Genomic DNA, 24,841 nt, shown 5'->3' with positions numbered 1-24,841 from the left:
GTGTCTGTGTGTGTATGTGTGTGCATGTGTGTGTGTGTGTGTGTTTGTGTGTGTGTGTACAAAAATAACAACGTCACTCAGAGCAATGGGTTTTTCCCTTTTCTACATCTGCATGTTCTCGGAAAAGAGCTGAGGTTTCCCTTCTCTACCTCTGACTGTTCTCTGAAAACAGGAAGCGGTTAGTAGCTGAATAAGTTCATCACAAAAGTTATTAGGTGAAAAGTTACGTAGACATGTAGATTGCTTAGTGATCAATAAGAAGCACATTTCATGAAGCTGATCACATTATATAAAAACAATTTTCCTTTGACACTAATGATGAAGGAACTGAGCTCACCGTCCATTGTTCATTCAGTGAACTACTCAGTTTATTTTGGGCCTCAGAAATGCTCACTCTGTTTGTACATCACTGTCAGCAATAGACTCATTCTGCTGTGTGGACAGGAACACATGTGACATCACTTCCTGTTTGTTTGTGACTGAAGAGGAAGAAGTTTACAAGGAATCATTTAGAAGAGTTTCAAACATCAACTGATTGAATCCATGAATCTGAAAACGTGTTTGTGAGTGAAAGAGACAGACATGTACAGACTGAACTATCTGTTCAACAGTCAGAGTGTTTCTCTAACAGGAGACACTCTTTACACTCCACTCAGCACAGGGACACTGAGGAACCAGGAGACAAGAGACTAAACCCAGGATAAAGAGTTTGAGTGAATGTGGTGTTGAAGGTGTGGAGGTGGATCAGAGTGTCAGAGGAGACTCTGTAGAAGGACAGAGTGCCAGCAGGACAGTCCACATACACTGCTGCTCTGTTAGAGACAGAGGAGGAGGAGGAGGAGGAGGAGGAGGAGGAGGAGGAGATGGATGTTGATCTGTTATTGTGCCAGACATAACGAGGACCATTATAATCACAGTACAGACTCCAGGACTGATCATTGTATCCAAAGACACAGTCTCTGCCTCCTTTCCTTCTGATGCTTCTGTAACTCACTGATATCTCAACGACTCCTCTCCACTCGACCTCCCAGTAACAGCGACCAGTCAGACCATCTCTACACAGCAGCTGATAATTAAAACCATCAAATCTGTCTGGATGATCAGGATATGACTGAACCTCCTCCACACGTGTCACCTTCCTGTTGTTGTCAGACAGTTGGAGCTTTGTGTTCACTGTGTTTGTGTCGATTGTGAGTTGACAGGAATCTGATGGAGAGAACAAACACAATCCAGCTGCAGTTATTGATCCATCATCTGTTCATTGATTGACACTTTGATGATGACTCCTGACATGATGAAGATGGTTGAATGTGTGCTGCTTTGTTTTCATGAATCCCATTAAAAACACACTTACACTTCCTCAGACCTGGTCTCAACCATCGGACTCCAGCAGGCTCCACCCTGAAAGGAGGAGGGGGGTCAGAGCAGCACAGTCAGCATGCACACATGGACATTACATGGCTCTCACACACACACTGTTACACACTGAGCTCAAAGCTCGGCTCCACTGTTTGATTCAAAGAAATCTACATTTATTTATCAGCACATTTAAAAACAGGTTGAGCCAAAGTGCTGCTCAGAGTAGAGAGAAAATAGGAAACATACACAGTAATTACTATAAAGACTCGTCAGAACTGAAAGCTACAGAGTACAAATGTGTTTCCAACCGGGTTTTAAAAATGTCGAGTGTTGGTGACGACCTGATGTGAAGGGCGACTGTTCCAGAGTTTGGCTGCAGCCATCGATAAAGCTCACCTCTGTTTTTACGTCTAGTTCTGGTCAGAAGCTACTTATCTGCAGACCTGAGGGCTCGACTTGGATTATTTTGTTAAAGAGAGATAAGATGGAGCCAATCCATTCAGAGATTTAAAGACAACAAGATCTGGAAGTGGATTCTACGACGTACTGGTAACCACTGGAAAAAGCTGGTGATGGGTCGTCTAGCACAGACCCACCGCTGGAACCAGACAATTCATGAGGGAGAGAACTGTGACAGCGCCGTTCCTTCACTTGACCTCAGTCGCTCTCGTCTGCTCCCTCGTAACACTGCTCTTTATTGAGGTTACATGAATATGCATAAGTTCATTAACATATGACGTCTTACACAGGTATGAACAAAGAGTACCAGTCTGTGCATAGTGTAGGTGTGTGTGTGTGTGTTCCAGATGTGACCCTGTGAAGACTCCCAAAGCTGGTGCTAAGAGTCCAGTGGTCCCCCTAACAAAGGGCTCTGATACTTAACCAGACACAGAGTAGGTGTCCTCCTACACCATAAATCAGTAAGAGAAGGTACGACCTCTCTCATGGCCCCAAGTGGCGTGTGCATGCCAGAGCACTCTGGAAGGCACACAGAGTCTTCACAGACTACTAAGGATCGAACCTCTATCATTATGCAATCGATTATAAAACTCATATATGAGTAAATATTTCTAAGCAAACCTTACAGCTGGTTTTAAAACCAGAATTTATTTGTTTCTCAAATGAGAAAGAGCTATCGAGAAACACTCCTAAATCTTTAGTTCTTAACTTTTCCAGTGGGCCAAGGTCAACATTATTAGATAATGCTAATTCTTTTCCCTTGCATTATAACAATGTGAGGAGTTAATGCTAAGTATACTGCCATTAGCGGCTAATTCTAATTAGGGGTGAATAATTATTACCAGCTAATGCTAATATCGTTTTCTCTTCCCTTTTAACAACATGAACAGCTAGTGCTAGGTAGGCTGATGCTAGCAGCTAATGCTAATTTGACGTGAATTAGCATTATATTAGTGAGGAGTTAATGCTAAGTAGACTGCCATTAGTGGCTAATGCTAATTTTAGGTGAATAGGAATTGGCATCTAATGCTAATACCATATTTTCTTGCTTTATAACAATGTGACCAGCTAATGCTAAGTAGGTTACCGTTATTGGCTAATACTAATTTGAGGTGAATTAGCATTATCCGTTTATGGCAACAATATTTTTTCTTACTTTTTAACAATATGAGTAGCTAATGTGAACACTTTTTTTCATTCAATTTTAACTTTTCCCCTGCGATGTGAAGAGTTAATGCTAAATAGGACGCCATTAGTGGCTAATTCTAATTTTAGATGAAAAAGCATTAGCAGCTAATGCTCATATTGTTTTCCGTTGCTTTGTAAGAATGACAGAAGCTAATGATACGAAGTCTACCATTTGATTTGATTGAATCTTTATTTTGAACATGTTGAAAAAGTACAACAAAATAGAATTAAAAGAGACAAATGAACAAAGCAAAACAAAAGGAAAATGAGCAACCACAACTCCAAATAACGTTCATGTTCAAAAAGGAGCAGGAAGAAGCATAAGCTTATTTAATCCCACCCCTTTTCCACTATATAGTATCAATAGACTACAGAAATACCTCCTTGCAATTACATTATATGTCATGTGTAAAATTTTTATTTTTTATTTATTTATTTATTTTTTAATATATATATACATATATGTTTCTATCTATCCATACATATGAATATACACATACGCACATATACACATTTTCAATAACCCCATTAACACCTCAAGGATACACAACCTACAAATATATATATATACCCATACCAACATACCCGTGCACCCGCACACACATGAAAATATTAGACAAGAACACCCTGTCAAATCTCTACCTTTTCCCTGTACCCTGTAAAAACCATATCCTTAAACCGCTTTTTAAACTGTGCCATGCTTGGACATTGCTTCATATCTTTACTTAGTCTGTTCCACAGCTTCACTCCACACACAGAAATGCAAAAACTATTTAATGTTGTACGGATACGAGGATGTTTTAAATTTAATTCCCCCCTCAAATTGTATCCCCGTTCCCTTTTAGAAAACATTTTTAGAATATTGTCAGGAAGCAGGTTATTTATTGCTTTATATATAATTTGTGCAGTGAGAAAATGAACCAGATCTGTGAATTTTAGAATTTTTGATTTTAAGAATAGTGGATTTGTATGATCTCTGTAACCAGTTTTATGGATTATCCTTATGGCCCTTTTTTGTAATATAAAGATTGATGATAGCGAACATTTGTAAGTATTGCCCCACACCTCTGCACAGTAATTCAAATACGGTACAATTAGGGAACAATAGAGAATGTGGAGTGATTTGTGGTCCAGAATGTGTTTTACTTTACTCAAGATTGAGACACTTCTTGAAATTTTGTTATGTATATGATTTATATGAGACTTCCAGTTTAATTTATCATCTATAATCACACCAAGAAACTTATGTTCAAGTACTCTTTCAATTTCCACACCATCTAAATGAATCTGCACTTGTGCATTTCTAAGGGAATTCCCAAATAAGATAATTTTAGTTTTACTTAGATTTAGCGATAGTTTGTTCCTGTTAAACCATTTTTTAATTTTGCACATTTCTGAAGTAATTGTATCCAGCAGCTCCTTTAGATTCCCCCCAGAACAAAAAATATTTGTGTCATCTGCAAATAATACTAATTTTAATATATCAGATGCCTTACAAATATCATTTATATAAATAATAAATAATTTTGGACCCAGTACAGAGCCTTGTGGAACACCACAAGCAATGTCCAAGCATGATGAGGAATGGACACCCAGCTTCACAAATTGTTTCCTGTCACTTAAATAATTTTTCACCCATTGCAGTACAACCCCCCTGATCCCGTACCGTTCCAGTTTATTAATTAATATGTCATGATTGATTGTGTCGAATGCTTTCTTGAGATCCAGAAATACTCCAGCTGCATACTGTTTCTGATCTATAGCATTTGTAATCTCCTCAATTGATTCGATTAATGCCAGAGATGTTGATCTTTTTGATCTGAATCCATATTGACTGTCAGAGAGTAATTTATATTTATCTAAGAATTTGTCTAATCGTTTATTAAACAGGTTTTCTAGGATTTTGGAGAATTGTGGTAGTAAAGAAACAGGCCTGTAATTTGTGAAGTGGCGTCTATCCCCGGTTTTATACAGCGGCACAACTTTAGCTATTTTCATTTTGTTTGGCACTTTTCCCGTCTGAAATGATAAGTTGCAAATATATGTTAGAGGTCCTACAATTCCTTCAATGACCTTCTTGACGATTTTCATGTCAATATCATTACAATCAGTAGATGTTTTATATTTACACATGTGTACAATGTCAATTATTTCTGTTTCCTCCACTGATGTGAGGAACATTGAGTTAGGGTTCCTATCAATCAGGTTTTCACTACAGTCTACTGATGGCAGTGACTCAGGAATTTGTTCTGCCAGTTTTGGTCCAATATTTACAAAATAATGATTAAAGCTGTTGACCTTATCAGCAGTGTTTTCCATAATATTGCCATTGTCGATAAAGTATTGAGGATAACTTTGTTGTCCAGAATTATTTTTAATGATACCGTTTAAAACATCCCATATTCCCTTCATATTATGTTTATTGTTGTTCAATATTTTACTATAATACTCCTTTCTACATACACGTATAATATTGGTCAACTTATTTTTGTATTTTTTATATTTATTTTCAGCATCTTTTGTTCTTTGTTTTAGGAATTCCCTATAGAGTGTATTTTTCTTTTTACATGCATTTTGTAAACCCTTAGTAATCCATGGTCTATCTGAATATTTGTGCTTTCTGTTGTATTTTATTGTTGGACAGTTTTTATCGTACAACTCCATGAATATTCTTAAAAATATGCCATATGCAATATCAATATCAGTTTCTTTGTACACATTGTCCCAGTCCTGATTTAATAGATCGTTCTTAAGTGCATTCATAGTTTCTTCTGTCCTTACACGTCTGTATCTCAGTTGTTCTTCATGCTGATTTCTCTTATAATTAGTGTCATAAACTGCAAAAATTGGTAGGTGATCACTGATGTCATTAATTAATATTCCGCTCACAATGTTGTTTTCCATATTGTTAGTGAAAATATTGTCAAGTAAGGTGGCACAATGTGGTGTAATTCTGCTAGGCCTGGTTATTTTAGGATGTAAACTCAAACTGTACATAGTGTTTAGGAATTCGTCGGTCATTTTATGCTTTTTCGGATTCAACAGGTCAATATTAAAATCACCACAGATAAACATAACTTTTTGATTTCTTTTAGAGAATATTTCCTCTATGAAGTCATTAAATACTTGAATACTAGAGCCAGGTGTTCTATATATACAGCTAATTATTACATTTTTCTCTTTTTCCTTATAAATTTCAATTGTTATACATTCTAATAAATTATCAATTACAGTTGTCATACTTTCTACCACCTTGTAGTTTAGGTTTTTATCCACATACACAGCTACTCCCCCTCCACTCTTGTTCCTTCTATTTACAAAATTCACTTCGTATCCCTCCAGTCCAAAGTCCATTCCTTTCTCCGCATTGATCCATGTTTCAGAAATGGCAATAATTCCAAATGGATTTGTCAACTCATTTAGATATTCCTTTATATTGTTGAAGTTGGCATACAGACTTCTGCTATTAAAATGGATTATTGATAATTTATTTTCCGTGTTGATGGTGTGCTTAAACTGTTCATCAGTGAAGTAGCAGCAGTTACTGCTAATGTTGTAGAAGAAATTATTTTCCGGGTCTATATCCTTTTCTAAGTCTAGAACATTATGGTCTGTGTATCGAAATGTTCTCAGTTCCAGATTATCATAAAGAGAATTCCAATGAGTTAAATTGATATTGTTGCCGGATGCAGATGAAGTTCTTTTGGACTGTGCCATGTGTTGTGTTGTGTGTCACGTCACATGTGTATTCATACCTCCAGAGTAAGTTGACCTCAGTATTTGTCCAGCTCCTCCATATTTCTGATGACCAACACTTTGGCTTGTTCCGGTGTTCCATTGAGTTTAATGAATACTTTGCAGTTGGTGGTCCATGTATTTTGAATTTTTCCCTGTTTCTTCAAGTAACGTGCTTTCCTGGCAATGTCCGCATTTCTTTTTATCAGATGTTCATTCATGAAGACATCGGATCCTTTCAGTTTCTTTCCTTGTTTTAACAGTGCTGTTTTGTGTTTTCTGTTTGCAAATCTCACAATGATGGCTGGTTTGTCACTGTCATTTTTTCGGGGTAGAGGGTGGCAAGCCTCAATGTTGTTATAATCCACTTCCACACCTTTGGACCATAGAAAGGTAACCACTTGATGCTCCGTGGAGTTGACATCTTCCTCTCCTGGCCCTCCTACATTGTCAGCGGCGACCGCCCGGGCGTATGACCGGGGTTTGATGCGAAGCCCCGTGATGATAACATCGTTCATCCGGGTGTACTGCTCCAAATCCGCCACTCTGTTCTCCAGGTACGCCAGCCGCCGATCCTTCTCGGCGTTCTGGATGCGGAGAGCCTTAACTTCCTCGACCAGGTCCAGGATGGCTTTCTGCTGCAGTTTGACAGTAGAAATCTCCTCTGTCATAAACTCCAGCGACTTCTTAATATCGTCACCTTCCTCGGCTGACAGAACTTTTTTCGGGCCCATGCTGAGAGACGCTCTTGTAGCGTTGCCGTGACGACCGGCTAGCTAGTTGATGCTAGCGTCCTTCCTCTCTCTCACCGCTACGGTTCAAAAACATCCACTTCTGAGTTTTCGAGAGGTCGCAAATGACGAGCCACCACTTCTGGACGGTTTCCCACACACGCTCTCAAAGTTTAGTATCCACGGAGAGCTGCCGTTTTCAGGAGATATGTTAAGTTTGCCAACGTTTCTGCTCAGAGAACCTGTTGCTGACAGCTCGGTCATTAACTATTATTAACTATTGCTAATTTGATGTGAATTAGCATTATCCGATAATGGTAACACTGTTTTCTCTTACTTATTAAAAATGATAGTAGCTAATACTAATACTCTTTTCCGTTGAGTAACAACGATGTCAGGAGTTAATGCTAAGTAGGCTGCCATTATTAACTAATGCTTCTTTGACGTGAATTAGCATTATGTGCTAATGCTAATACTGTTTTCCCTTACTTTTTAACAATGTGAGCAGCTAATTCTAAGTACGCTGTTGTAAATAGCTAATGCTAATTTAGTGTGAATTAGCATTATTCAATAATGCTAACACTGTTTTCTCTTACTTATTAAAAATGATAGTAGCTAATACTAATACTCTTTTCCGTTGGGTAACAACGATGTGAGGAGTTAATGCTAAGTAGGCTGCTTTTAGCAGCGTATTCTAATTAGGGGTTAAAAATTATTAGCAGCTAATGCTAATATTGTTTTCCCTTCCCTTTTAACAATGTGAGCAGCTAATGCTAATTTGACGTGAATTAGCATTATATTAGTGAGGAGTTAATGCTAAGTAGGCTACTATTAGCAGCTAAAGCTAATTTGATGTGAATAAGCATTAGTAGCTAACGCTAATACCCTTTTCTCTTGTGTTATAATGATGTGAGACGTTAATGCTAAATAGGCTTCCATGAGTGACTCCTTTCCCTTGCATTATAAAGATGTGAAGAGTTTATAGCTAAGTAAGCTGCCATTAGCAGCTAATGCTAATACTGTTTTCCCTTGCTTTATACAACTTGAGCAGCTATTGCTAAGTAGGCCACTTTGCTCTGCTAAGGATTTGTGTGACCATGATGGAAACTCTGATAAGCTAATGCTGTTTATGGGCCCTGTTAGAATCAATGTTTCATTCTCATTCTGTTGTTTGAGAACAATAACAGAAAAATGTGCACTTGAGAACAGATTTATTGTGAATTCAGCTGTGAATGTAGAGTTTGTCATTATTTAAGCTTCCATTTCCAAATGTTAGCTGACACTTTATTAGGTACACTGGAATCTATCTCAGGTACACCTGTGACCTAGATGTTCCTGCAAACAGACTCCTTGGAGACCCCTACATAAATATCCATGTACTATCCAACTAGACTAGTGTGTCTGTCCCTGAAAATATTCCTGCATGTGTGATTGTTCATGTGTCATCTGCAGGAAACAAACAGGAAGTGTGTGAAAGACACAGGACATGTTTCCAGCTCTTCCTCCTCTATCAGACATTCTTCATACCTGAGAGTGTCCAGCCTCCAGCCTGGATCCTTAAGTCCAGCCGACAGCAGCTTCATTCCTGAGTCACCTGGATGATTGTAGCTCAGGTCCAGCTCTCTCAGATGGGAGGGGTTGGAGCTCAGAGCTGAGGCCAGATAAGTACAGCCTTCCTCTGTGATCAGACAGCCTGACAGACTGCAGACACACAAAACATCTGAAGCTGTTTAACAGAGTAAGGTAACAGCCTCCAATATTAGAGAGAAAGCCCCAAACATCAGACAATCCACTGTGAGCAGCACTTGGTGATGGTGGGAAGAAGAACTCCCTTTGACACAAAGATCCTCCCAGTGAAAACAGGCTCCAGGAGGAGCATCTACCATGACTGGTTGCAGGGTGAGGGGAAAGAGAAGATGAGCTCAGAGAGACAAGAGCAAAACACAAACGAAAAGCATCAGGACTGAAAAGAGGGGAGAAGAAAGCAGAGCATCATGGGAAGTCCACCAACAGCCTGAGCCTATAGCAGCATAACTAAGGGATGGTTCAGGGTCACCTGATCCAGCTCGAACTATAAGCTTTATCAAAAAGGAAAGTTTGAAGCTGATCTTCAAAGTAGAGAGGGTGTCTGTCTCCTGAACTCAAACTGGGAGCTGCTTCCACACCCAGTCCAACATAGCCAGGCTTTCTTTGCTGCTTTGACAAAACCTCAAATCCCAGTCAGAGATGATGAGCATCATCACAGTGATGATCATTTCTCTGTAACCCAGGCTTTCTGCTTCAGAATCTGTGCACGCTCACAGAACAAGGAGACCTTTAAACATCATTTCACTAAATGGATGGACTGAGCTCAGCCTACAGATGAACTAGTGCCAGAGATCATAAAGAACATCAAACAGTCAAATTCAACACTTTTAATGGAAATATGAGATTAATGCTGCAGATAATCATGAACCTGCTGAATTCATGAACATCAGGAATGCAGCGAGTGGTAAAATAAAGATTTGACCTCAGTGTGCTCAGTGTTACTGTCTATTCCTAACATATTCCTAACATGATAGCTGCACTTTAGAGCTCTGAAACTGGAACTGACACATATTTAAACTCTACATGTTACTCAATACATTCAGTTCTGACACTCGCCCACAGTCCAACAAAGGAAACATGGAGATCACATCAGTTTGTCATCAAAGTCTAATTATTAGGGCAACTTAACCTGTTATTATCTCGTTAACTCGTTAATTGATTAACGTCAGCAATTATTTTAATCACAGTTTTTAAAATCATGATTATTGTGAAAGTGCTCACTGGCTCTGAATATAAAAGCCATGGGTCACAGGAGGGATGTTGATCAGTGCTGGCTTGAAATGGGCGTCATTATGCATCTCAGCCAATGGGAGCATTGAGGGTGGGCCTAATACTACTGCAGCGCTCACATGACCCAGGACAGAAAGAAAGGGGCGGGGACAGAAACATGGAGACAGGTACAGATCTTTGACATGTTCATTTTAAACTGTTCCAGGAGGCAGTGTTGATACAACTAAAGTTATCTGGAAGCAAAGTTGAGTTTTTTTTATCGCCGGAGTACTTCATGTCTGAAGTATCACTTAAATGCATTACACGCTGTTGATGGCAGCAAACAAACCACCCAAACAAACAGAGGTGGGAGGCTTGGGCAGACTACGTAGATTCAGCTGGTGGGAGGAGTCTAGATAAACCAAAGAAAGACAAGCTAACAAACGCCACAGTGAAGTGAGTAGCTACAAACTGCAGGCTGATTAGTGTTGTTGAAGAAGTCGGTCTGAGGAACGTTCTTAGGATCAACAAATGACGGCATGTATGAGCCTCAAGACGCACCATCACAAGAAGAACACATGAGCTGTAGAAAAAGGAGAGACTACGAAAGCCACGGTGTAACAACATGAACCTGCTGTTGGTCTCTCTGGAGACTACTGGGCGTAGCTGGGTAACCATGGTTACCTGGGAGTTACAGAAACGTGCAGAACATGTGATTCATGTTGCACAGCAGTGGGACATTTGAAATAAAGTCAGCACACTCAGTACAGATAGTGCATCAAATATGATGCTGCTGCCAGACGTCTGCCTTTGAACACGTCCCTGCATCGCGCACAACACCAAGATTGCCATGGCAATCACAGCTAACAGGGACAACGTGCACAGCTGGAAGCCTGCAGGTATATTTAACATGATGTATTTCTCAGTGTCCTGTCTGTGTGTGAGAGACAAACAGCCTCTGTATGTGTGTGTAAATACAGCATGAATATGTAGAGGACATGTTTGTGGATATAAGTAAATGAATGCTCTGCGTCATTTGAATCTTTGATTCTTGTTTCTGTTGCAGGTCTGTGACTGAACTTCTGGGAGGAGAAAAGTTGGTTTCATGCTCTGTGATTCTGTGTTTTGTCATCTCTCTCAGGTGATGGAGAGCTCAGATGATGACCCCGCCTACGTAGTCAAATTCAAGTCTACATTCATATACATTGTATATGTGAAAACTGCTGCTGCACTGGAGCCAGATTCAAGGAGCTCAAGTGTTTACCCAGATCTTACTGAACTTACTGAAGGAACAGAGGGTTGTTGGAGGGAAACCTGTGGAAGCAACAACATCCGAGCCACCAGAGAAAAAGTTGGCCCTATTGGTGCTTCATCAGAGTGTGATTGTGAACAGGAGGAAGACTCAGCTGAGAACAGTGTGGTGGATACAGAGCAGAGCCCACCATCAGTACAGAGGCCTGTCCATTAGAGTGCTGCTCCAAACGTGCAGCACATGTACTTGGCCACAGCTGCAACATCTGTACCTGTGAAAGCTTGTTCTCTGTTGCTGCTCATATTGTACAGAAGAACAGAGTTTCTTTATCATCAGAAAATGTCAATGAGCTTGTGTGTCTTAGCAGCTGGCTCGGTGCAGAGGAGGAAGGAAATGTCAAGTCAGAGGAAGATAAATGCAGTTCATGTTGTCAACTCAACCTGGACTATTGAAAGAGTTTTTCTTTGTCTTGTTTCTGACTGAGATTCTCCAAAGGAAATCCAGCACAAACACACACTTCACACAATCAAAGTCCTGCACAGTAAATGAGCTGATGAGCGTTTGTGCTGCTCCCTGATAACAGAACAATAGTTCTGCTGCTTCCTGTTCTGAAAACAAACATTTATAAATGTTCACTTGCTGTTGATCAAAGGTATGTTGGTGGCTCTGGACTCTGAGGGGAACTTTGTAAAAAACTAGATCAAATGTTGAATTCCTGGCAGAGGCAAAGAACTTTGATTTGATATTTGATTAGATTCATGTTTCAGCTCAGACTGACAGAAATATTTGAACTGCTGCTGTGTTAAAGGGAACACTGCTGTTAGAAAGCACCTGATCTGTTTCTGCACACTGAATGTTGCACTTCTCATACTGCAGTACTATTACAATAAGTACACAATACACTACTTTTGAACTCATGATTGAATGTTACTGTAACAAAGCCATTAATGTGATTCAAAGTGTTCATGGTTTCCCAGCGCAACAAATGATTACACAAGTGTGACTGATCCACTTTCTAATGTGTGTGTAGCCCACACTGTGTGTCACTGTCACAGGTGAGTCTGTGTATCCAGGTTCTATGAGAAGAACAGGATATAGTGACTGAGTCCAGCAGCTTAAAGTCTGACTCCATCCTCCATTTAAATAACTCACACCAACAACTGAATAGCTTTGCCTTTGTGTAGCTGACACTTCATTTTAATGTCCTTCTATTCTGGTTCATCTGGTTTCAGTTTCTATAAGCACACAGGTTTCATCAGGGACTCTATGACCTCAGTAATCTTTGCTGGGCCTTAATGCTCTGAACAAAGCTGCACATCACAAGACTAAATAGAAATCAGTCTTTCATTTCTCACTGCTGTTTGACTTCAGCTCTCAATGTCCCACCATAACCCATGGAAAGAATTACTGTCCATCCAGGCTCCTGAACATGAAGCTGATGAAGGTGGAGTATTGTGAGGGCTGATGGAGATGATGAATCCAGGAGCAGTGGGTGGATGGCAGCATCAGCATGAAGGATCAGTGTGAGAATACATCATCATCCACAAAGAAAACCAGTCTGAGTGTCTGACGCTCTTGTTAGAAAGACGCAGTCCCAGCAGTTAGCTTGTCTGCTAGTTAGCTGAGAGCTAACTCACTTGTACATTGAATACCAAACCGTGTAAACCAGGGGTGTCAAACATATGGCCCGTGGGCCAAATCCAGCCCTTGAGATAATTTCATATGTCAAATATTGATGAATTTTCAGGCTTTCTGATAATCAATGTGAGCACGGCTGAGGTTTTATTCTGATGAGCAAACCATGTGGCCAAACACTTTAAGAGACAGACTGGGATCATACCATTATGTGAAAGAGGATGGAAATGTCCCATAGACAGCAAGGGTAGTGGTAGAGACCAGGTACACAGAGAAATGGGAGCTGTATTGAAATGCAAGCGTGTCAGGAAAGAGTGAAAAGGCAAAATGAGCAGCATCTGGCTGCATTTCAGTGATATTGGAGACCACAAAGCTGAGTGCAAAATTTATATAGGAGATATACAGGAAACGCTGAGAGTAGAAGTGATAAAATTAGGAGCTGGCTAAAGTGAGACCCATTTTTATTTCTACCCATTTTCATTGTGGAGGACAAAAGGTTTCAAACTCGTCCAGGTCTTAAACCTCACGTGTTCTTCCTAATAGCAGTAAATGGATAAAAATAAGGCTTTTATGAAAACACTGAATAAAAATTGCTGCCTTTAAAAAGACTAAATGTACAGTTCAGTATTGAATACTACATAAAATAAACTATATATAAAGTGTGTCTGAATGGCAGAGATGCAGAAATATGTGCATATAGCACAGAGCCACGGCTCAGTGTCTGAATGAGTCTCACAGACCTGAATGTGCTGTTGAAGCCATTTATAATTATAACGTAATTCTTTACTCGTTTGATCTGCTCCTTACCACAAGCAACCAGACGTAGAAGGTTTTGGACTTTTAACTATATTTTCTTAAGTTTTACAACTTTTCTTACAGTTAACAAAACTCGTTATGTCCATTCATGCTATACAAAGTAATTAGACATGTGTGGTATCTACAGAAATGTCAGAATCTCAGCTAAAAGTTCACAAAACCATCTCAACAACCACCAAACAGCTAAAACAGCAGGTGAACAGATTACACAAAAAAGATGTAAAGACAAATCCCCCTGATCATCTGTTTTTTTTAAACATGAAGCGTAGTTTTGGACGTTCATTTACTGCTGGTTCAGTGAATTTTGGTTGGACAGTGATGAAACCTGCAGTCTCAGAATCTGTGAGAAGTCTGCTTTCAGCACGCAACAGCATTGTTGTGTTGTGTGCTGTGGATTCACCTCTGCAAACTCACCACTGTTTTACCATCATGTTTCTACTTAGACAATAACAAAGGAAGCAGTTCCCAGGAACTACTTCCTGTCTTGTTAACATAAAAGTATGTTGCCCTTCAAAACACCTCCACTTCTCCTCTTATTAGAGGACTGCCTTATTATTAATCTGCTAATTCTGTCAGTTGATGAAAGAAAAATGCTTGATCTCACCTGAGAGTTTCCAGTGTACAGTGTGAACTCTTCAGTCCTTCAGACAGAAGCTTCACGCCTGAATCCTTCAGGTTAATGTTACTCAGGTCCAGCTGTCTCAGATTAGAAGTCTGAGAGCTGAGACCTGAGGACAGAGCTTCACAGCTTCTCTCTGACAGGTCACAGTGACTCAGTCTGAAAAATAACAGATAAACAATTACAAAAGTAAAACACTTATGTTGAAGTGTAATGAGATACTATTATATTTAGCAATATTTAATCTTGTTTGTCAGGAAACTGAGCACTTATGCAGAGCAACATGTGGAGAGAATCAGAGGAGAAGAAGTGAAGAGAGAACAGCAGTAAAACAACACTGAATTGTTCAGTGTGCTTTTGATATCAACAAAATGTGTCAAATTTCTTTATTTTGCATTTCTTTTAGTAGAATTGATGATTATCACTTAGATAACAACCACAGGCCAGGTCTAAATTGCACTTTGGTAACAGTTACACCCAGAAATATTTCAGAAATGTGGACAATTTGTGCTCCAGGGTATTCAGTATTGAACAAACTGAGTACCGATGACCACTTAATAGCTTTGAGATTTTATTTGAGTTGTTCCACCTGATCTGTGTTAACTAGAATAAACATTTAAAAACTAAAGCTATGATCACATATTTACTTACAGAGCTTTGATGGAGGCTTTGACCACTGGCAGCAGCCTCAGAAGAGCCTTTTTAAAGGCTCATGTTAACAATAAGATCATTTATTTCTACTTACATTTCTTTCTGGGAAAAATGGGGATTACTTTGAAAACAGGAAGTATTTTCCCCAAAAATCAGCCCTAGATTAGTAAATCACTCCAACATCTTCTCAGTCAGAAAAAGCTGTCTTGTTATGAGGGAGAGAAGAAAAGCAGCTAAAATCAGGTCTAAAAGTAAAGCAGAGGATGAGCTGAATAAAGGACACTCAAGGCTGGCTTGGAAAGGAATGAAGTCCATGGTGGGGATGCAGAGCAAGGACCAAAGATGAATGTGATGCTGAATCAGCAGAAGACTTGGACTCATTTAATTCCAGCTTTGATATCATTAATTTCAATGAAGAGCTTTGTGATTGTAGCAAAGGGCTGGTAGCTCTGAGTGTGACACTGATGAGGTGTTTTGTGAAGGTTCACCGTCATCTAAAGAGCTTAGAAAAAAAGGCATCTGGACTTCTTTAAGTTTTTTGAAGACATTTCACCTTTCACCTCTCATCCAAGAAGCTTCTTTATTTCTAGGGTCAAATGGTGGAGAGTCCCAGATTAGCCTGTGTACAAACAGACTTCAGCCATATGAGAGTGAGTGTGAGTGAATGAGAGCACACACAGGACACTCTGATCTCTGAATGTGTGTGACTCAGTGAAAAAGAGGATTGTACTGGATATACTGTGACTGACAAACAGAGTTTAAAGAGAAAGGTGTTTGGATTAAAATGGATTATGCTAAAGTGAACGTGCTAATGAAATCTGAACTGACTGAAATGTGAAGTGAAAATAATTCAGATGTAAAAGAGAGAGAGGAGGTGATAATAAGGTGGGGCTGAAGATCAGTGAAGGGCATGTAAACACCTGATTGGCTGAGTAGATATCAGATCGACAGTTTCACAGTTTTCCCTGTGGATTATAACTTTAAGAAGATGTGACATTCATCAAGGAATCCTGCTGTCTGGATTATTTCCATGAACACTGAGCTGGAACACATCTACAGTGCTGGAAGTGCCCATCTCACCACCAACCTCTCTGTGCACATTCACTTTTCAACCCTTTGTGAGACAATAAAGATGTAAATCAGAGTATTTATCTATGTTAGTGAAAATACCTCTAATAGGTTTGTTTAGTCTTTCCAAGTCATAACTTCCCTTGGATCTGCGGTCCAGGCTCCTAAAATCATCCTAGTTTAACAAGCACTACAATCTAGAGGAGAGCTGCACTAACAGGTGTGACTGATAAGATCTGACCTGCAAGGATACTCATGTTTATGTATATCAGGACAAGCAGGGAAGACCTGGACATCAAGACTGTCAGGCTGCCTGAGTCCTCTCACCCACATCAGCTCAGAACTCTGCATTATCTACTGAGTCAGACTCAGTGGATCAGGGATCAGAAGTTCTACAAAGAGTAGAACCAGACTTCCTCTATAGAGGTGTGTGGGCCTACTGATCCACAGTGTCAGCACAACTTTCACATCATATTCATCTCAGCACAACTAAAACATGTGACTGACCTCAGAGTTTCAAATCGACATTGTGGATTCTCCAGAAGAACAGACAGATGCTTCACTCCTGAATCCTGCAGGTTGTTGTAGGTTCCACTCAGGTCCAGCACTCTGGGATACGAGGGGTTGGACGTCAGTGCTGCTGCCAGATAATCACAGCTGATCTCTGACAAATCACAGTCCTTCAATCTGAATAAAAAATGAAAGATGTAAGTTTATTAGACAAAGTGTGAGCTTGAAATCATTCAGTGTTTCATCATCTGTTCAGAGCTGAAGAAGGTTCAGAATGTAGAAGTTTAGAAAATGGAAACTCCAAACAGCTGAAGCCAACAGGAAGCAGCTTCAAACAAACAAGAGAAAAAAATGATATTTCACATTGAAGTTGTACATTTATCATAAAGTTGTCAAGTTTTGCCGTGTGAAATAAAAAAAACTGAACAGGAATCCTCAGAGTTGAACCCTCTGCACAGAGGTTCAGGTTCCTCTTCAGGTCCCAAAGTGCAGAACAACCAGGTTTCAAACAGCTTCGTTCCAGCAGCATGAGCCACAGAAATGTAGAGAAAATTCTTTGGATCTCTTGGTTGTGTTGTATGATGCTGTGTTTGCATATCTGGTGTCTGTGTTGCTTTGTGAGGATGGATCACTCATCTACTGCAGCTCCAGATAAACAGAGCTGGACCTGAACCTGGTAGCTTCACTTAGAAGACACTTGTGACGGGAACGTGTGAGAAGTTTTGTGCACACAAGTGTGGATTTAGAGTCTGAGACGAGCTCTCCACAGTCTTTGTGGAGATCCACATTCTGCATACTGCCTGTGAGAAGCTGGAGACATTTCTCCTCCAAATCCACTGAGCAGCTGCTCGTGGTGGTATTAGCTTCATGTGTGCGTGTTAGCATTAAGCCTCTGTGACACTCTGCTGTGGACACGGTCACAGCTGGACGCGTGATGGATGAGTCGTCCTTCCTGTTAAACTTCTTTGAGGTGAGCTTGAACTGCTGCTTGGGGCGCATGCACAGCTGGTTATTGTACTGGAAATGTTCTGCAGACGAGTCCACGCGCTCACAACAAAGCTCAGTGTGGACGACGCTGTGCACGCTCCAATGCTGATTGGTTAGAAAGTGGGCAGGAACAGGAAGAGAGCGACAGCATCGTCCAGCCCAAACATGGAGGATCAAAGAAGAAGAACATGAGAAGCTCTGATGGAGTCTGCAGTGGACACTTTTCATTGTTTTAACACTCGCTTTCACTTCAGCTTCACCAACAACAGCATAAGCAGAGCAGCCCACTGACTGTGTGGCCGTGACGGCGCCCCCTGGTAACTCTAAACCACTACAACATGTAGACGGCCGTCTGCTGCTCATTTCTTTGCCACCATCACAGGAGCTCTTTATCCTGTTCTACACTCTCATTGGTTCTTTGTGTAATTGTTTTTTACAACAGTAGTCATTGTGATTGTTCAAAGAAGAATATCAGCTGTGACTAAATGCAGCTCCTACAGCACTGATGGGAATAACTACTGAAGCTAATCCAGTATCAAAGCTCAGGAATCAGCAGCTCCCACCTCGTTTTCTTTGAACAACTATTTTTAGCTGCTGTGTTTTTGTGTTTCTGCAGACCTCAGACATCCTGCTGCTCTGGAGAACTGAAGCTCTAAAGGGCTCAGCCTTTATCTCCAAGAAACAAAGCTGATCATGGAGACCCAGCAGGTCAGCTGATCTGTGGACAGCACCAGCATCTTTAAGTCTGAGAGGTGAGCAGTCTTTGGAAGCCTTTACTGTCTGACAGTCTCAGAGCAGGATTTGGATCATTATTTGGCTTTTCTTCTATTATTATGTTTATTTTCTGCTTCACAGATATTCTCTGAGATGTTCTCTGAAATGTTTCCCACTGTTGGACAAACTTTCACAGTTTCTTCATAAAGGAGATCTCCTGTGGAGTCCACCTGTGATAATATGTTAAACACTGAATTATGATTCATATCTGAATGTACTGACTGTTAATTATTGATGAGAACATAATCAGTAAATATAAAGATGTTTGAGTTTGGCTTTGATGAATCAGAATAAAAGTAATAAAATAATGATTTTAGAGACAGGCCCAACTCAGGCCAGCTGACAGCCTGTGTACAAACAGACCAGCCATATGAGAGTGAGTGTGAGTGAATGAGAGCACACACAGGACACTCTGATCTCTGAATGTTTGTGACTCAGTGAAAAAGAGGATTGTACTGGATATACTGTGACTGACAAACAGAGTTTAAAGAGAAAGGTGTTTGGATTAAAATGGATTATGCTAAAGTGAACGTGCTAATGAAATCTGAACTGACTGAAATGTGAAGTGAAGATAATTCAGATGTGAAAAAGAGAGAGAAACTGATAATAAGGTGGGGCTGGAGATCAAACACCTGATTGGTTGAGTAGATATCAGATCGACAGTTTCACAGTTTTCCCTGTGGATTATAACTTTAAGAAGATGTGACATTCATCAAGGAATCCTGCTCTCCGGATTATTTCCATGAACACTGAGCTGGAACACATCTACAGTGCTGGAAGTGCCCGTCTCACCACCAACCTCTCTGTGCACATTCACTTTTCAACCCTTTGTGAGACAATAAAGGTGTAAATCTGAGTATTTATCTATGTTAGTGAAAATACCTCTAATAGGTTGCTTTGGCCTTTCCAAGTAATAACTTCCCTTGGAGTCTGCGGTCCAGGCTCCTAAAATTATCCTAGTTTAACAAGCACTACAATCTAGAGGAGAGCTGCACTAACAGGTGTGACTGATAAGATCTGACCTGCAAGGATACTCATGTTTATGTATATCAGGACAAGCAGGGAAGACCTGGACATCAAGACTGTCAGGCTGCCTGAGTCCTCTCACCCACATCAGCTCAGAACTCTGCATTATCTACTGAGTTAGACTCAGAGGATCATGGATCAGAAGTTCTACAAAGAGTAGAACCAGACTTCCTCTATAGAGGTGTGCGGGCCTACTGATCCACAGTGTCAGCACAACTTTCACATCATATTCATCTCAGCACAACTAAAACATGCTGACGGACCTCAGAGTTTCAAGTCCACATCCAGGACTCTCCAGGAAACCACACAGATGCTTCACTCCTGAATCCTGCAGCTTATTGTTGTTACTCAGGTCCAGCTCTCTCAGATGGGAGGGGTTGGACTTCAGCGCTGCTGCCAAATAATCACAGCTGATCTCTGACAAATCACAGTCCATCAATCTGTATAAAGAATGAAAGATGTAAGTTTATTAGACAAAGTGCTTGAAATTATTCAGTGTTTCATCATCTGTTCAGAGCTGAAGAAGGTTCAGAATGTAGAAGTTTAGAAAATGGAAACTCCAAACAGCTGAAGCCAACAGGAAGCAGCTTCAAACAAACACAACAAGAGAAAAAACTCTGAATGTTTCACATTAAAGTCGTACATTTATCATAAAAACAGGAAAAAGACTTGAAAAAGTCATGTTTTTCCTTCCAGGAACCACAAGGCTTCACTTTTAAAGGTGAAGTGTGAAAGAAATGGACATATTTCAAGTCCAGCACCTTTTTCCAGTCACATTATTAAAGCAGACAAACTACAAGCTCATTTTCATTCCAACAAGTCATCTTCTGACCCTTTATTATTATTGTTATTATTCAATATTTATGGAGGATGTTTTTAAATTCGGCTCAAATATGTGACAGACATTTCATCCCATGTCAGTTTGGCCTCATCCTGGGCCGGATTATCCAGCACACACTCTGACCACAGGCCCAGGGGCCACGCACAGCTGGGCTCCATCCAAGAGACAGGAAACAAACCAACACGATAATAAAAAGCACCATGTGATCTTCTTACATCTTCAAGACAAACATACATTCCAAACTTTCTTTCTTTTCTTTTTTTTGTAAATAAAGCTCTGACTTGTATTATGAGTCTGTGATCTGGGCGAGAGTCTTGTAACTCTGTCTGCAAAATACAGTAAATAATGACCAATGTTGGGCAATTAATTATATAGTTACTTCTTCAAAAAAGTTACTGAGTTTTGCAAACAACAAAGTTTTTTTTGCAGCTGTTTACTTAAAAATGCAGCCAAGGCGTTTTTTTAAAATAAACATTTTAAACTATTTACAGAACAATCAGCTGTTCTGCATCAAATCTGATGCCACACAAATTATTTGTGTCACTACAAAAAATAATTTCTGTCCACTATGAGATGAAGGAGAACTACAGCCTGATACCTGCAGGCCTGACAACAGGAGATGTATCACTCCTGTAACACCTGTAACATTCAGCAGTCGCTTGAATGTCAGTATAATATCAGCCTGATGTCTGCAGTTTAGTGTCAGCACAACTTTCACATCATATTCATCTCAGCACAACTAAAACATGCTGACTGACCTCAGAGTTTCAAGTCCACATCCTGGACTCTCCAGGAAACCACACAGATGCTTCACTCCTGGATCCTGCAAGTTGTAGTTGTGACTCAGGTCCAGCTGTCTCAGATGGGAGGGGTTGGACTTCAGTGCTGCTGCCAGATAATCACAGCTGATCTCTGACAAACCACAGCACAACAATCTGTATAAAGAATGAAAGATGTAAGTTTATTAGACAAAGTGTGAGCTTGAAATCATTCAGTGTTTCATCATCTGTTCAGAGCTGAAGAAGGTTCAGAATGTAGAAGTTTAGAAAATGGAAACTCCAAACAGCTGAAGCCAACAGGAAGCAGCTTCAAACAAACACAACAAGAGAAAAAACTCTGAATATTTCACATTAAAGTCGTACATTTATCGTAAAAACAGGACAGAGACTTGAAAAAGTCGTGTTTTTCCTTCCAGGAACCACAAGGCTTCACTTTTAAAGGTGAAGTGTGAAAGAAATGGACATATTTGAAGTCCAACACCTTTTTCCAGTCACATTATTAAAGCAGACAAACTACAAGCTCATTTTCATTCCAACAAGTCGTCTTCTGACCTGGACTAACAACACTGGTCTCTATGTGCAGCTGGCTGTGAGACCAGTGCTCAGGGAGCGTCTACAAAGTGCAACACTGAAGGAACATCACACACTAATTTGCTTCCAGCACTTTCACACAAACATCTACTGTCATTATTGTCACCAAACTCTGTGGATCCTTTATTGCAAATTCAAACGGGATCAAATGGTCAGACAAAAGAGGGTTATGAGGAAATATGATGAAATGTTGTGTATTAGCAGCAAGTTATTGAATCATTTTCCTCAGAAACCAAACAAAATGACTGACAAACATGTTTTTACAAACTCAGTGTTGGACTTGGATCAGCAGGATAAGCTGATGTTTAAAGGCATTTGAGTCTCGCTGTATGAGAGTCCAGTTATTACTCAATATTTATGGATGATGTTCTTTCAGTGTTGCACTTTGTAGACGCTCCCTGAGCCTCACAGCCAGCTGCACATGGACCAGCTGACATTACCCAGCATTAGAGGCGGCTGTAAAAAAATGGATTTTCCTATTTAAATGGTTTTAATTTGAATAAAGCGATGTTGATTCATTCAATCCTGAATCGATTTTTAATATAAATGTATTTTGCCAGAATCTCAGGTTAAAGCTCCCAAAAGTATTTCAACAACAAGCAAACAGATAAAACAGTAAATGAGAGCAGCTAAACACACAAAGATGGAAACACAGAGCATGGATCGTTCACTCGACGGCACGTACACGGACACGCCGTCGGGGCTGAAAGTGGACAGCTCACAGATCCTGAAGCTGCAGGTTTCATCTGTCTCCAACCAAAACTGACTGAACCAGCAGCAAAAGAAGATCCAAACTACGCTTCACGTTTGATGAACATCGTCATGAATTCTCTCTGACTTTGACGTTTACTTCCTGCACAGCTCTCTCTCTCTCAGTGTACTTCAAGAACAGTTTACCTTCAAAAATCTGTTTTCTGCATTATTCACTGCTTATTACGCACCAGTCTGCTGTTGTGTTCACTGCTGTCGGCCTCCGAAAACAAAGCCTCATTTCTGCTGTTCAATACTGAAGAAATTTAAACCTTTTAAAATGATGACAGATTACAAACTCTCAGCTGTGTCTGTAATCAAACCTCTGTAACTTTGCTTCACTTCAGCAGCATCAGGTCATGTTCACATGTTGATTCATGGTTTGCTTCAGTTTTTGATCGACTGCAGAATATTTTGAAGGTTATCTGCTATAAAAAGCCAGAACAGGAAAATCTGCTTCATGTGTTTCTGTTTGATCCTCAGTGACTTTGACACAAAGGCCTCTGCTGTGATGATCACACCTCTGATCAAGTCTCACAGTGTCAGCTTTGTTTTTATACATATGGATATGTGCTGATAAATGATCAGAATTATAATATTTCCCACTGCCTGCTGTGTGCCGTGACCTTTGACCTGCTAAAGACAGTCAGCTGTGGATTATTCATTGTTGTGTCTGATACTTCGAACTGTGAGGAAGAATACTACACACTTAATCAGGGTCCCCTCTCTCTGAATCAGGAAAGGTGGACAGGCAGCGTGTGGGCCGCGGGCCATACGTTGAGTATCACTGTTTGAAATGTGAACATTGTTCTGCTGCAGTCAATGGACTAAACCAGAGAAGAAGAAAAAAGACTTTACCATGAAGATCCTCAGTGTGGATCAGTATAATATCAGCCTGATGTCTGCAGTTTAGTGTCAGCACAACTTTCACATCATATTCATCTCAGCACAACTAAAACATGTGACTGACCCCAGAGTTTCAAGTCCACATCCTGGACTCTCCAGGAAACCACACAGATGCTTCACTCCTGAATCCTGCAGCTTATTGTTGTTACTCAGGTCCAGCTCTCTCAGATGGGAGGGGTTGGACTTCAGAGCTGCTGCCAGATAATCACAGCTGATCTCTGACAAACCACAGTTCATCAATCTGTATAAAGAATGAAAGATGTAAGTTTATTAGACAAAGTGCTTGAAATTATTCAGTGTTTCATCATCTGTTCAGAGCTGAAGAAGGTTCAGAATGTAGAAGTTTAGAAAATGGAAACTCCAAACAGCTGAAGCCAACAGGAAGCAGCTTCAAACAAACACAACAAGAGAAAAAACTCTGAATGTTTCACATTAAAGTCGTACATTTATCATAAAAACAGGAAAAAGACTTGAAAAAGTCGTGTTTTTCCTTCCAGGAACCACAAGGCTTCACTTTTAAAGGTGAAGTGTGAAAGAAATGGACATATTTCAAGTCCAACACCTTTTTCCAGTCACATTATTAAAGCAGACAAACTACAAGCTCATTTTCATTCCAACAAGTCATCTTCTGACCCTTTATTATTATTGTTATTATTCAATATTTATGGAGGATGTTTTTAAATTAGGCTCAAATATGTGACAGACATTTCATCCCATGTCAGTTTGGCCTCATCCTGGGCCGGATTATCCAGCACACACTCTGACCACAGGCCCAGGGGCCACGCACAGCTGGGCTCCATCCAAGAGACAGGAAACAAACCAACACGATAATAAAAAGCACCATGTGATCTTCTTACATCTTCAAGACAAACATAGTAAAAACATGAGCATATTTGTTTCCTGATAAAATGATGTGACAGGTAGAACAGAGTAAAGTGGTGGTGTTACAGCCTTTCTCCCCTCTGCTGCCGAGGCTGTTAGTCTCTCCCAAACTCAGCTACAGGACTTCCAAATGAATGAAAGCAGCAGAAGTGGCTTTACAAATGAAAGAGGAAGAGGAGAAGAAGAGGAGAGGGAGGCCACCCTGACCATCACTCCAGCTGAAAACATCACACTTCCATTAAAGTTGGTGAGGAAATGTTGAGCAGGATGAGCTGCTGGCTAATCTGGAGGCTGTAGCAGCAGCTCACAGTCACAGTGGATTTCCACTCATGAAAAAGCTCTGGCTGCTTCATTTCTCATCTCATATCAGAGACTTTAATGCTTCAGTGAAGCTGTACTGTGATGCTTCCTTTCCATATTCAGCCCAATGTGCTCTATATTGTTTTATGCAGGTCATCTAAACAGGAATGAGCAGCTCATTTCAAT

At 40.2% G+C, this 24,841-nt stretch overlaps 1 protein-coding gene across 3 annotated transcripts in view; it reads right to left on the bottom strand.

Moving 5' to 3' along the window:
• Positions 1-342: 342 nt before the first annotated feature.
• Positions 343-24,841, bottom strand: part of LOC146391910 (NACHT, LRR and PYD domains-containing protein 3-like) — a 50,755-nt gene continuing 26,256 nt past the window's right edge. The window contains exons 7-14 of one of the 3 annotated variants that reach the window (XM_084915535.1): positions 23,538-23,714; positions 21,206-21,382; positions 19,870-20,046; positions 16,817-16,996; positions 14,576-14,749; positions 9,000-9,173; positions 1,355-1,401; positions 343-1,206 (exon numbers count right to left, since the gene is read on the bottom strand). In XM_084915535.1, the coding sequence (XP_084771661.1) occupies positions 653-1,206; positions 1,355-1,401; positions 9,000-9,173; positions 14,576-14,749; positions 16,817-16,996; positions 19,870-20,046; positions 21,206-21,382; positions 23,538-23,714 (1,660 nt within the window). In that variant the 3' untranslated portion in view covers positions 343-652. The remainder of the gene's footprint in view (positions 1,207-1,354; positions 1,402-8,999; positions 9,174-14,575; positions 14,750-16,816; positions 16,997-19,869; positions 20,047-21,205; positions 21,383-23,537; positions 23,715-24,841) is intronic. The other 2 variants (XM_084915544.1, XM_084915551.1) reach the window with 2 other exon arrangements.

Source organism: Perissodus microlepis, chromosome 3, assembly GCF_051167445.1.
Source record: "Perissodus microlepis isolate ML-2025 ecotype Zambia chromosome 3, ASM5116744v1, whole genome shotgun sequence".
Classification (NCBI taxonomy): domain Eukaryota; kingdom Metazoa; phylum Chordata; class Actinopteri; order Cichliformes; family Cichlidae; genus Perissodus; species Perissodus microlepis.
The sequence above is the reverse complement of the archived record's forward strand: the minus strand, read 5'-3'. Positions and strand labels throughout refer to the sequence as shown.